Source organism: Eretmochelys imbricata, chromosome 6 (assembly GCF_965152235.1).
Source record: "Eretmochelys imbricata isolate rEreImb1 chromosome 6, rEreImb1.hap1, whole genome shotgun sequence".
Lineage (NCBI taxonomy): Eukaryota > Metazoa > Chordata > Testudines > Cheloniidae > Eretmochelys > Eretmochelys imbricata.
Window position 1 is genome coordinate 12,386,352 of NC_135577.1, and position 12,660 is coordinate 12,399,011.

Sequence of the window (12,660 nt, forward strand, 5' to 3'; positions counted from 1 at the left end):
CTGGAACGGAGTTCTGATAGCATGGATTCCTCTCCCCATACAGCGATCAGATCCCGTACCTCCCGTTCGGTCCATGCTGGAGCTCTTTTGCGATTCTGGGCCTCCATCATGGTCACCTCTGCTGATGAGCTCTGCATGGTCACCTGCAGCTTGCCACGCTGGCCAAACAGGAAATGAGATTCAAACGTTCGCGGTTCTTTTCCTGTCTACCTGGCCAGTGCATCTGAGTTGAGAGTGCTGTCCAGAGCGGTCACAACGGAGCACTCTGGGATAGCTCCCAGAGGCCAATACTGTTGAATTGTGTCCACAGTCCCCCAAATTCGAGCCGGCAAGGCCGATTTAAGCGCTAATCCACCTGTCAGGGGTGGAGTAAGGAAATCGATTTTAAGAGCCCTTTAAGTCGAAATAAAGGGCTTCATCGTGTGGACGGGTGCAGGTTTACATTGATTTAACGCTGCTAAATTTGACCTAAAGTCCTAGTGTAGACCAGGGCTGAGCTTCCTCCTGGGCCTGAACAAGAATGAACAGGTCACCTGCCTGGGATGGGTCAGTCCAGCTGTGGGGTGGAGGGTGGATTTCAGCTGTGGTGGTGGTGGGGCAGCAGGTGCTCTCCTGGTGGCCTTGCTGGTCAGCTAGTGCTGACTGGGTTTCATTGCTTGTGCTTTTGCAGAGACGAAAGACGACCTGGAGCAGCTCACGGCAGAGATCAAGAAAATAGCCAACAGCATCCGAAACAAGCTTAAGAGTAAGAGACTTATTTCTCCCCCCAACCCTGGGCGGGCTGTTTTGGAGCCGCCTTTTACTGTAGAGCCCTTCCTCGGGCCAACCATCCCATCAGCACCCATCCATTGCCCATCATCTTTCCACCTCCTCAGGACTGCCTTTTCTTCCCTGTACCCCGCTGGGATTGCTTCTTGGAAATGACCCTTCCTTGCTAAGAGCTTTTCTCCCCCTAGTGGGGCACTGGCTGCAGGGATGATTGCTGGGACCTTTGGACCTTAATGCACAGGTCTCTGCTGCTTGAATTAAGAGACCCATCTCTGGTAGTCCAGCCTGTAGCAGGCTCATCAACCCCTGGGGCTCAGACGCCACTAGTGGGGACAGAGTGCCATGCAGAGTGGGTGTGGCTGCACCCTGTGGCTCCTAGTGCCTGGATAGGAAGGGGGTGGAGAAGGGCGAACCTGCAGACTTGGCTATGGAGGGGTGGGGGGCAGTAAGGGATTGAGCCCCTTTCTTAAAGGAAGAGGAGAACTCAAAGTTCCTTGGGTAGGGAGGCTGAGACATGATTTAATTGGGGATGGACTTGCTTTGAGCAGGGGGTTGGACTAGATGGCCTGCTGAGGTCCCTTTCAACCCTGATATTCTATGAGACTGTACAGCTGCTCCAGCCCCCCCATTATTTCACCCCACTTGCCCATGTCCCCAGGCATGGAGCGGAGCATTGAGCAGGATGAGGTCCAGTCGTCGGCGGATCTGCGGATACGGAAATCCCAGGTGAGCAGGGCACTCCCTTGTTCTCACACTGCGATCCCTGTATTGACCTGCCCCTAGCCATGAATGGGTCCCAGAGGGAGCAGGCTGCACCCATAGAGAGCCCTGGTGGGAGGGGACAAAGGTAGCGTCCGAGATGGCAGACTGTACCAGACTCCTGCGTGAGAAATGATACGTTACAGAGAACAAAATGTGCAGTACATGGATCTTTGGCTTCATCTGAGGATCTTTGAGTGGTGGGCTCCTCAGTCCAACAGACAAAGGCAGAACTAGATCCAATGTCTGGAAGTTGATTTTGCACAAATTCAGACCAGAAATAAGATCCTAATTCTGTATTAGGAGGGTAATTAACCATTAGAATGAATTTATCTAGGGCTGAGATGAATTCTCCAGCCCTGCACTTCTAGGAGTCTGTTGTTCAAAGTCAAGACCAGATGTTCTTCCAAACAATCTGCTCTAGCTTACCCAGAAGTTCTGGGCTTCATGGAGGATTCATTTTCTGGTCTGTTATACAGGTTGAACTAGATAATTCCTTCAGACCTTAAGCGCTATAAAAGCACTATTCAGAGCATTATTATCCCTTTCATACAGATGGGTAAACTGAGGCACAGGCAAATGACCACATTTCCACAACGCTGCAATGGGTGCTCCTGTCGGAACCAGCCAGGCTGTGTTTGGGGAAAGGGGAGGGTATGGAGAGCAGGTAGGCTGTGCTGTGGTCAGATAGTCATCTGCTTGGAGAGCTATCCCAGCTGGAGAGGCAGTGCCCGTGAGCCCACATTACCACAATACAGATCATACAGCGAACTGCTCGTCTCCCCCTTTCATTCCCCCCAGCATTCTGTCCTCTCCCGGAAGTTTGTTGATGTGATGACCAAGTACAACGAGGCACAGGTCGACTTCCGGGAACGTAGCAAAGGGCGGATCCAGCGGCAGCTCGAGATCAGTATGTACCCTCCCTGCTCAGGGGACATGGCCCACAGGCAGCATGTGGCCAGGGCCTGACCCTCCTCCCCAGCCCAAGGGGTGGCTGGATTCATTGCCCACAGGAATGGAAACTACCCCACTCCAGTTTGTGCGCCTGAGTTACTGCAGAGATCATAATTAGGGCCCTAGCAAATTCACAGCTGTGAAAGACGCATCATGGACTATGAAATCTAGTCTCCCCTGTGAAATCTCATCTTTTGTGTACTTTTTCCTATACTATACAGTGTTTCTCAAACTGGGGGTTCTGGCCCAAAAGGGGGGTGCAAGACTCTTGTAGGGGGGTCACAGTATTGCCACCCTTACTTCTGTGCTGCCTTCAGAGCTGGATTGCCGGAGAGCGGCAGCTGGGCTACCAGCTCTGAAGGCAGTGCTGCAACCAGCAGCAGTGCAGAAGTAAGGGTGTGTATGGGGGGGGGGGGGGGGAAGGGGGAGGGCAGCATTGATCACTTTTTGGGAGGGGATGTCATTATGGGCTTTTTATATTTTGCTGTTTTTAAATACATATTTGTTTTGTTACAACATTGAAATTTATTATTTAAATATCTGACACTGAGAAATTCAAGATTTAAAAAAATACGATGACCGTGAAATTTACAAAAATGGATTATGAATTTGGGAGAGCCCTAACCATAATCCTCCCCATGATGCCCTCCCACCCGGGGTGTCTCAGTGTCCCCTGCTGGGAACTGTGGGGCTGGGCAGCTGTGGGATTCCTTCCAGCTGTGTGTCTGCTGAATATGGGGGAGGTTTAGAATCTGGGCTTGGAAGGCATATCTCCGTTTGGAGGCCAGAGGGGTTCACACAAACACACCTGTCAATGAGAGCAGCCAAAGTGAATCTTTTCGCCCCATACAAGCCCTGCTAGTTCCGCCATTCATGCCCAGGGATTTGGTCTGATCTCTTCTCTCTTTCTCCCGTGATAAAGCTGGGAAGAATACGACGGATGAGGAGCTGGAGGAGATGCTAGAGAGTGGAAACCCCTCAATATTCACATCTGGGGTGAGGACGCAGTGGGGACTGGGAGGAGATGGGGGAATGGAGGTGCATGAAGAGGAGGGACCTTGGAGCATACAATGGTATAATAGTACCTAGCTCTTACACAGCACCTTCATCAGTAGGTCTCAAAGCACTTATAGGATGGGATATCTAAGGGGAGACACTGGAATGGGGGGTAAGCAGTGGGAATTTGGGGGGATGGGCAAATGTGGGTGTCAGGATATGGGTGGTGGGGAGCAGGGTGACTCTGAGCAGTGGGAATGGCAGGGTGTTGGCTCACAGCTCCTTAGCATTACCTGGGTTTGTGCGGGGTGGTAACTGACCCTGCCCGGCTCTGTTCCAGATCATGGATTCACAGATCTCGAAGCAGGCGCTGAGCGAGATCGAGGGGCGGCACAAGGACATTGTGCGGCTCGAGAGCAGCATCAAGGAACTTCACGACATGTTCGTGGACATCGCCATGCTGGTGGAAAATCAGGTAACTGGGCAGAACAACCAATGAGGGGGGTGGGGCGCTCTGGAGGGATAAGGACTGAGTGACTGAGCAAGGGGGACAGGAAGGGATAACCTAGCAACCAGGGTCAGGGAACAGAATAACCATGTAACCTGGGGCAGGGAACTGGGTAACCAAGCAACTAAATGGTGGGGCCCTCAAGGGAAAAGGACAGGGTAACCAAGCAATCAGGGGCAGGGAACAGGGTAACTGAGCAACCGGGATGAAGGTGACAGCTGTGTAACAGGAGGGGAAGCGAGGTAAGCCTTGGTAACTGAGTAACCATGGGAGGAGACAGCATGATAACCATGTAACCTGGGAGTAGGGGGGAAAAAAAAGGATTGTACAAGACTGGGCAGGGTGAAAACCATGTAACCAAGCAATGCAGGGATGGGGGAAATGGAGGGACTGGGAATTGAAATGGGTAACTAAGCAACTGAACACGGGTGCCTTCTAGCAGCCAGGGATTTTCTGATGGTGGTACCTCAGATGCAGGAGCTGGGTGGGAGTGAGTTTGTAATCTTGGTGACGTGGCTGATGTCATGGAGACCCAGAGGTCTGCTGTCCTGTCTCAGTGCCTAGCTTTCCTCCGACCCCACAGAGCTCCTGCTGCCAGGGCCCACTCCCTGCTCTGTGTGTCCCTGGGGAAAAGCCCCCCATTTCACTCTCCTGATACCCCTGCATTGGGGAGTGCAGCCACCTCTCTCACTGCAATTTAGGCATCAGTGTCAATCTCTCTGAGGCCCCCTTTCTGTTTTCTACCCACAATGCAATGCCGAGGAGGTGGCATGCGAGTCGGGGAATGGTGAGTATGCCCCTTTCCTGTCGTCAGCCCCAGGGAGAGGCGGTGGATTGACCCTGAAGCCCTACAACCCAATGGCGACCCTTCTGTGCCCAGGAGAAGGGTGGTGGTGGTGGGAATGACTGCCTTGTTCCCCTGAGCAGAGGGGGAGACCTCCAAGGGCAGGGCTGGGATCTCATGATGGGAGGAGCATGTTCATGGTGGGAGGTGATGCTGGGGTCTCACGGAGGGGCTGCATTGTATCTTCACTGCACAGTTAACCCTAGTGATTGGCACCCCGGTCTGAGCCCCTGCATGAGCATCCCCACTGCAAAGCCTTACCGAATTAGTGTGTCCCCACTGTGTCTGTATTTACCTCTGTGTGCTTGGAGACATACCCCTGGGCCTTTGTGCTGGGACACTCTAGGATTCTTTCCCAGGTAGTTTGTCCTTCATGGGGCATTGTGGGAAGGGCATTGGAGGACTATCAGCACATGAGTAACTTTTTTTCCTGGCATCGTCACTGCCCAGTGGGGTAGGTTGCAGCCTGAGTTAAACCAGAGCTGGGCTCTAACGTGCCTCCCCAAGCCGAGTCAGCTAGCCCAGGCTTAACACACCTCCAAACCCAGGTCTGAGAGTTCTGTGCATGGCTGGTAGGAGGGGTTGGGCTAAACCTGGGTGTCGGCCCAGGCTAACTGTGCAGTGTAGATATACCGTGCGTGACTCTCTCTGAGGTTCCCCAGGTCAGTGGGTGTTTCAGATGTCTGAGTTTCCTCTCTTCCTGCTCCCCTGACAGGGTGGGGTCCTAGATAACATAGAGCTGAACATGATGCATACGGTAGACCACGTAGAGAGAGCGCGCGATGAGACCAAAAAGGCTCTGGTATACAAGAAAAAGGCGCACAAGGTGAGTCCCCCGAGCCCCAATCTGTGCCCAGGCCCCCTCGCTGGCTCTCTTGTTCTCTTCTGCCTCCCTGCCACTTCCGCCGCTCTCTGCCGCTCCCGCCATCTCTCTCTTCCTCCGCAAGGGAGCCATGATCGACCGCATAGAGACCAACATGGACCAGTCGGTGGGCTTTGTGGAACGGGCGGTGGCTGACACCAAAAAGGCTGTGAAATACCAGAGCGAGGCCAGAAGGGTGAGAACGACCAATCACAACCCCATCCCGTCTCCATCTCCTGCCAATCAATGGCCCCGTCTCACCCTTCTCAGATGCCATCCAATCTTGAATCATCCCACCAACCAAAACCCCACCCCATCTAGTCTCCCATCCCACCAGTCACAGTCCCCCATCCAACCTCCACTCACCAGTCAAAGCCCCCATCTTGCCCTTCTCAGATCCATCCAATCATGACCCATCCCACAAACCAAAGCCCCACCCCATCACCTCAACACCACCAACCACAGCTCCCTGTCCAGTCCCCATGCATGCCAGTCAAAGGTTCCCATCTCAGTCTTCTGTCACCCATCCAACCATGACCCATCCCATCAACCAAAGCCCCACTGCATCCAGCCCCCACTCACCAGTCAAAGTCCTTTTCCCATTCCACCCCCTCAGACCTCACCCCCCTTCTCCCCAAATCTTCAGACTCCTCCAGTTATCCTCCTCCATCCCACCCTTGTCTGATCTCGCTGATCTCCATCCTTCCACCCCGTCCCTGTTCCAGCCCCCTCCCTGTTGGGAAAGGACCAATGGCTCTCAAAGGTATTATGATTTCCAGGTGAGTAAGCCACCTGAATACTTTTTTGAGCACCTGGGCCAATGGGTCTGGCTGGTAAAGGTCCAGAGCAAATCCAGGGGCCCTGGTGACCCCTTGGTTTCTCAGTAATATTTCCCCATCCCTTGCTCCAGCTTTCTGTGCTCTTCTTTCACAGCCTTCTCCTCCTCCTCCCCCACTTCTCCCCACAGCCCAGCCACTGAGCCTCTCCATGTACGACGTGCTATGCTACATCCCTCTCTGAGGTAACTGCTTGGGCTGTCTCCCTGCTTCACTTTGCTCGCTCCGGACTCCTCCCTGGCCCTTCCTTCTTCTCTGTGTGTCTTGATAAATGCGGTTATGAGCCAGGCTCGGTCCTCAGAGCTCCTGCACTGTTCCCTAAAGTGCCTCCAAGTGGGGGAGGCTGGGAACTTCCCCATAGCCCACACCTCTACACCATTACCTATAGCACCCCCTGCTGGCAGGAGTCAGTGCTGGAGTAACTTGAGCTCCCCCTGCTGGGAGAGGCTGGGACTGGAGTAGCAGGGAGGTCCCCCACAGCCAGCGCTCCTGCCTGACTATCTACAGCACCCCCTGCTGGGAGTGGCTGGGAGTACCTCTCTGCTCATCATTCCCAATAGTACCCCCAATTGAGGGAGGCTAGGATTGGAGTAGCTGTGTGCTCCCAGTGCCTTTATGCCATTCCCTGCAGCATCCCTTGCTGGAGAAGGCTGGGACTGGATTAAATTAAGAGGGGGACAAAAATTCAGAAGCCTAGAAATGCGGATGGTCTGATTTTTGTCTGAAAGATTCTGGTGGGGAATATTTTTGAGGTGTTAAAAAAAAATAGCTTTGCTGCCTTAAAGGGGTGGCTGAAATCAGTGCTCTGCAGTTCTGAAATAACTCTCTCTTAAAGGGACATGTGTAGGGGAGCCATATCTGTTGTTTCTTATTTGCTGTTGCGTTGCTGTTTATGGTTTATCCTTTTTTTTTTGTCCCCTTCTCCAGAAAATGATAATTATCATTGTGGTAGTGGTTGTCTTGCTCGGAATAGTAGCTCTGATTATTGGACTTTCCGTAGGGCTCAAGTAAAGCTAGCCCCCTGAACTGTAAGTAGTGTGGGGAATGTGGGGGTTTCCTGGGGCGCTGGCTCGGTGGGGCGGCAGTTGAGCAAAGGTGGTGGAGTGACTTGAACTTGCTTGCTTGCCCAGGAGAGTTCAGAAGCTCTCTGAGCTAGGTGTGTATTGGTGGGTGCCTTGGATATCGGGTGGGTTTTGCTCCTCATACCTGGAGACCACAGGAGATCAACCCTGCATTGGGCCAGAAATAAAATGTATTCTCACTTGTCAGTTGGATCTATCCTGAGTGTTGTATTCACAACCTTGTCTGTACGTTGGGTTCTGTGTTCTAGGTTCTTGCTGCTGGCTTTGGGTTCTAGACTCTAGACACTGTGCTTTGTGTTCTGGGCTATGTGGGTTCTGTGTTGTGAGCTCTTGGTTATGGTTTTGGGTTCTAGACTGGCTTCTGTGCTTTTGGTTCTGGCTTCGGGTTCTAGACTATGTGGTGTACTTTGGGTTCTAGCCTCTGGGCTCTGTGCTTTGGGCTGTAGATTCTTGGCTCTAGTTTTGGGTTCTGTGCTTTGCAGCTGAGCTTTGCATTCAATCTCTTACATTTTTAACTCTTGCCTTGGCACTGAGGATGTGGCAGGCGAGAAGGTGTTTGCAGAAGAGGAGACGGTGTAGGGAGCATGACTTGGGAAGCGGGTGGCATGATTTCTCAAGATTCTAGAGTGGGGAGGATAGTTCTGTGGATGCGGCCCAAGTGAAGGCAGCTGCTAGAGTCTGCTGCAAAGCAGGTGCATGTGCTGTTCTTACAGGGCTCACTCACATCTCTCTGCAGACTCAGAGTGTGCAGCGTAGGCCGCTGTGCACAAAGGGATCTGAAGGGTTAATTCTGGTCTGCTCTCCATTCCTTGCCTTGTGGGGGACAAAGGGAGGGGTGATTCCACCCCTATGAGTCACCAAAACCAGACCCCCCCCCCTCAGATTGTGCAGATAATCAAAATAGGGGTGTGATGTTGCTTGGCCCTTTCTGGTGTGGGAGGTTTGAATATCCCCCCGGGCTTGACCAAGGTGCTTGGGCTAATTGTCGGGGGGAGGGAAATGTGGTATTTACCAAACACCACCCACCTGTGACACCAAAATCAGGGAACTGTGCCAGTCTGTGACCCTCCCTCCCCATTCTCCGATGAGCCATGACTCACACAGCTAACAAAACAGCCATTTAATTGACCCTCACGAGCAGGGCAGTTCACACTTCTGTGAGTTGTTGCAGGCTCCCTCCGCTCACTTACACTTGGGTCATGGCTTTGCAATTTCTTTTACAAGCAGAACAGCTAGAGACTCACTTTTTATTTTAAATGAAAGCTGAGACTCTGGGGAGCAAGGTAGTGGCTTTGGAGACATCATCATGCAGGATATGCGTGCATATGCTGGCTGTTTCTGAGCCCCACAGTGGGGTCATTGGCCCATCTGCAGAGATAGTTTCCCCATCTCTAGCTGTCTGGGCCCAGGATCTGTTAGTGTTTAGATGTCAGTGATTATGTTTAATATTACCCTGCTGGCCTGCCCTCACATACGTGAATTGATTTCTCCCTTGTTCCTTCAATTTCTCCAGACACTCCTGATCTTGGTGGTGAACTTTTTTCCCTCGTGATCCTCCTCGTGTCCCACACGCCGGCTTCCCGCTCCCCCTGCCTTCCCTGGACCTGCTAATCACAGTCTGCCTTCTGGGCTCTGCTGTGAATCATTTCCCTTTCGGGTGGAGCTTTTCCCAATAGCACTTCCTGGGAGAGCTGCCGGCCCATTCATCAGCTAGCTGACGCATCCCTCCTGGAGGATCTGAGCTTGCTTCACCATGTCCAGGAGGTAACTGTCTCCTGCACCACTGATGCACTTGAGAGAAGCCGTCATCAAGTCTTCCTCTTCTCCCCTCCTCTCCGAGTCCACAACCACCAACCCCAGTTCCTCCTCCTGATGTCACTTCCTGTTTTGGTCAAATTTTGTTTCCTGGCAGGATTCCCACCAATGATAGCAGAGCCTTAAAGGAATGTCCAGGACTGTGTTTCCTACCTCACTGGCCTGTCTTGTTCTCATCTTTCTTAGGGGGAATTTTTTTAATTGTTTAAAATCTTTACTGAGGGAGGCCAGGGAATGTAAGAACTACCCCTCTGAATTGCTCCAGCCAGGACAGGGAGTGAAAGATCAGGGTTCAGGAGCTTACCTGGGTTGGCCATGTGGCATATGGGATGCTAATTGAGGCTGGACTCTGAAGTGCTCCCAGGACCTGCCAACCCTAAGGAGAGTGAGCAGCTGGGCCTGATCTTGAGTCTCCTGTGTAGCAATGCACTAAACCTATAGCACCGGAATCCGCAGCACTCCCAAGCCATGTTGACACCAGGATTAACAAGGGACATAAGTCAAACCAGCAGGCACAGACTTGGCAGCATCCTCAACTTTGCCAACCTCAGAATTAGGGACGGCATGTGGAAGCAAAGCAGAGCAGGACATGCAGGCACTGACCTCAGTGCACTGTGCGGGACGGGTGACAGGGCTTGGACAGAAACGCGGGTCTGCGGCAGAGCGCCGGGATGCATGAGCACGCCGAGCTCTGTGCAGAGGAAGAGCCCAGTGGAACCTGGGCACTTCTCTTGTTAATCCCTTCCTGAGAGGCAGGTGCCTGTGTACGGAAGGAGGGACCTGCAAGCCCTGTCTCCTGTGATCCCTGTTTGCTAAGGACTGGGAGGAATCTAAACCTCTGTTTGCTTTGAAGTGTGAACCTTTAGGACTGGAGTTTCCACCTACTTGTTTGTTCTAAGCAGCAAAAATAATCAGGTTGGCTTCTGGCACCCAACTGAAAGCCCAGGCTCTGATACTCCCTGTGTTTGGTTTGCATGGCCGGGGGCTCTTGGAAACTTTTAGGTTGAGTGACCTAAAGTTATTCTGTTAAATGGTGATCAGTGACTCCTGGGCTGTGAATCTTAGCACTGACCTTGTCTGATCCTTGCTGGGGGGTTCTCCTTTGGTTGTGGGACCAGCTGCCCACCCCTGCTGGGGATATAATTTTTTGTGTGTGTGTGTGTGTGTGTCTCCGCATGTATGTTTAATGGTCTGTTTACTCAGGGCTTGCGTTTTCATGGATGTTTTAAATGTGCCTGGATCAGGAGTCCTTGTGTGTATTTATTATTCTTACCAGCCAGTCCCTGAATGTCTGCATCTGTCACAGAAATCAGGGTGGCCTGTTTTTACTGGTGTGATGTGGGTTTGGGTGTGATCCAGCTGAGTTGGGCACGGCCAAGAGCTGTAGCTATAGGACAGCCATTTGGTGGCCTCAGTGGGAAACAAGGATTAGGGCCTTGGGCCCCGTTCCCAATGGACAGATCTCTGGATTGCAGAAATGCCATCACATCAGTCGGGCTCCCTGCTTGGAAGCCTCAGTAGAGAAGCTAAGAACTGAATCAGTGGTGGTCTTCCCAGGGCAGAGCGGTGGGGGAAACCTACCCATGCTGTGCCTGCTCTGAGGATAAACAGAGGCCCAAGGGCTGTACTAAATACACTTGACAAACGTCCTCTCCCCTTGTTGAGGGATAAGGAGTGACAGCCCTTGTTAGTTGGGATGGGGGATTCTTGTCCGTGAAGGGAGCCAAACTCCTTGCCCAGCAGCATCTGGCTGGTACAGGCGCACACCTCCACCCCCACCATCCTTCCTGCTGTGCTAGGGTCTACACATCTCTCTCAGATCCACTCACCAGCTTGGTGCCCCATGACTCACTCTCCTGATGTAAGACTGCACTTGGCCAGGACCCCTTGGTGAACAGACGGAGCTGGGAGGAAGTTCCCATTTGTCTTCCTCTTCTTTAGGTCTTGATGTCTGTGATTTTTCTAGGTGGTGGGTATGGAGCATGCTGCCCGGGCAAGGTTGCCATTGCAGCTCCGAGATGCCCCTGAAACTCCCCAGAGCTCTGTGGACAGGGGAAATGTCATTGTCTCACCAAGTGAGGGTATTGGCACGCACGCGTGTGTGTTTTTAAACTTTTTGATTTTTTTTTAATTTAAAAAAGTAAATAAATGAATTTATATCTGATCACAAACAGCTCTCGCCTGTGTTGTGTTGTTCCCTGCATGAGCTGTCATTGCCTGAATACAACATCCAGCTATGGCTACCCTAGCTGTTCTTGATTGGTTCAAGGCTGGGAGGCAGGGGTGCTGTCTCCTTGGCCTGCATCCCTCATGTAGAGAAAGACCGGACTTGGCTGAAATGAATGGTAGTAATAACTTGTAACTAGCTCTGATCCTCCGTAGGTCTCAAAGTGAGGTCGGTATCACAACCCACATTTTACAGATGGGGAAATTGAGGCACGGACAGGGGAAGTGACTTGCCCAAGGTCACCCAGTGGCTGAGCCTGGAATAGAGCCTAGGGCTCCTGAGTCCCAGTCCAGTGCTCTAGCCACTAGGCCACCCTCCTCCCAGTGTAAAGGAGACTTTATTAGCAGGGCTGCCAGACACGAACTGATGCTGTGGTTCTCTGGCTCACCAGCTCCCAGCCTGAGTAATGCAGCCTGTGCTGCCCAATGCACTGCACAGGGGCCAAGTCCCGGCCTTGAAGAGACTGCTCCATGCAAACATTGGGATACACCAGTTCAGAATGCTCCTGGCTGGAATCTGTCTCTCTGCTCATCCTTAGCCCTGCCCCAATTATCCAACCCACAGCAAGAGTCAAGGCTGAGTAAAGCAACCGATGGGGAAAGGCAGTAGATACAGTGATAGCACCATGTAGAATTAAATAGCCCCACGACAGTAGCACTCCCTTGGGGATGAGACTGGGACTTTGAGCCTCCGGTGCTGGGCTGAGAACTGCTTTCACTTGACTCACTGACATTTAAAGAGACAGCTCCTCTTTCAGAATAGCAGCAGTGACCAGGTTTGGCTGCAAAGGAAGGAGCTTTGTTTATAATCGCCATGCCACCTGGCTCTGCTGATGAACCTTGGGGAGGTGAAAGGGTGAGAGAACCCCACCCACCCAGGCTGGCCTGTTGTTTCAAGTCTCCAGACGGGCCTCTCCTCTCCACTTCACCCACCTGGATCAGAAAACTTGGCTGGGGTTTCTCCTCCGCTGCTGTGCCGTATCCAGTGCCTCTGGTAAGATGAGATAATG

The 12,660-nt window shown here is 52.4% G+C and overlaps 1 protein-coding gene across 5 annotated transcripts in view; it reads left to right on the forward strand.

Moving 5' to 3' along the window:
- STX3 (syntaxin 3) overlaps positions 1 to 12,660 on the forward strand; it is a 54,606-nt gene that overhangs the window by 23,269 nt on the left and 18,677 nt on the right. Inside the window, exons 4-11 of one of the 5 annotated variants that reach the window (XM_077820850.1) lie at positions 671 to 745; positions 1,427 to 1,494; positions 2,329 to 2,437; positions 3,404 to 3,477; positions 3,818 to 3,952; positions 5,545 to 5,655; positions 7,455 to 7,555; positions 11,391 to 11,595. In XM_077820850.1, the coding sequence (XP_077676976.1) occupies positions 671 to 745; positions 1,427 to 1,494; positions 2,329 to 2,437; positions 3,404 to 3,477; positions 3,818 to 3,952; positions 5,545 to 5,655; positions 7,455 to 7,538 (656 nt within the window). In that variant the 3' untranslated portion in view covers positions 7,539 to 7,555; positions 11,391 to 11,595. Of the gene's footprint in view, positions 1 to 670; positions 746 to 1,426; positions 1,495 to 2,328; positions 2,438 to 3,403; positions 3,478 to 3,817; positions 3,953 to 5,544; positions 5,656 to 5,776; positions 5,888 to 7,454; positions 7,556 to 9,122; positions 11,596 to 12,660 lie in introns of those variants that run through there. The other 4 variants (XM_077820849.1, XM_077820852.1, XM_077820851.1 and 1 more) reach the window with 4 other exon arrangements.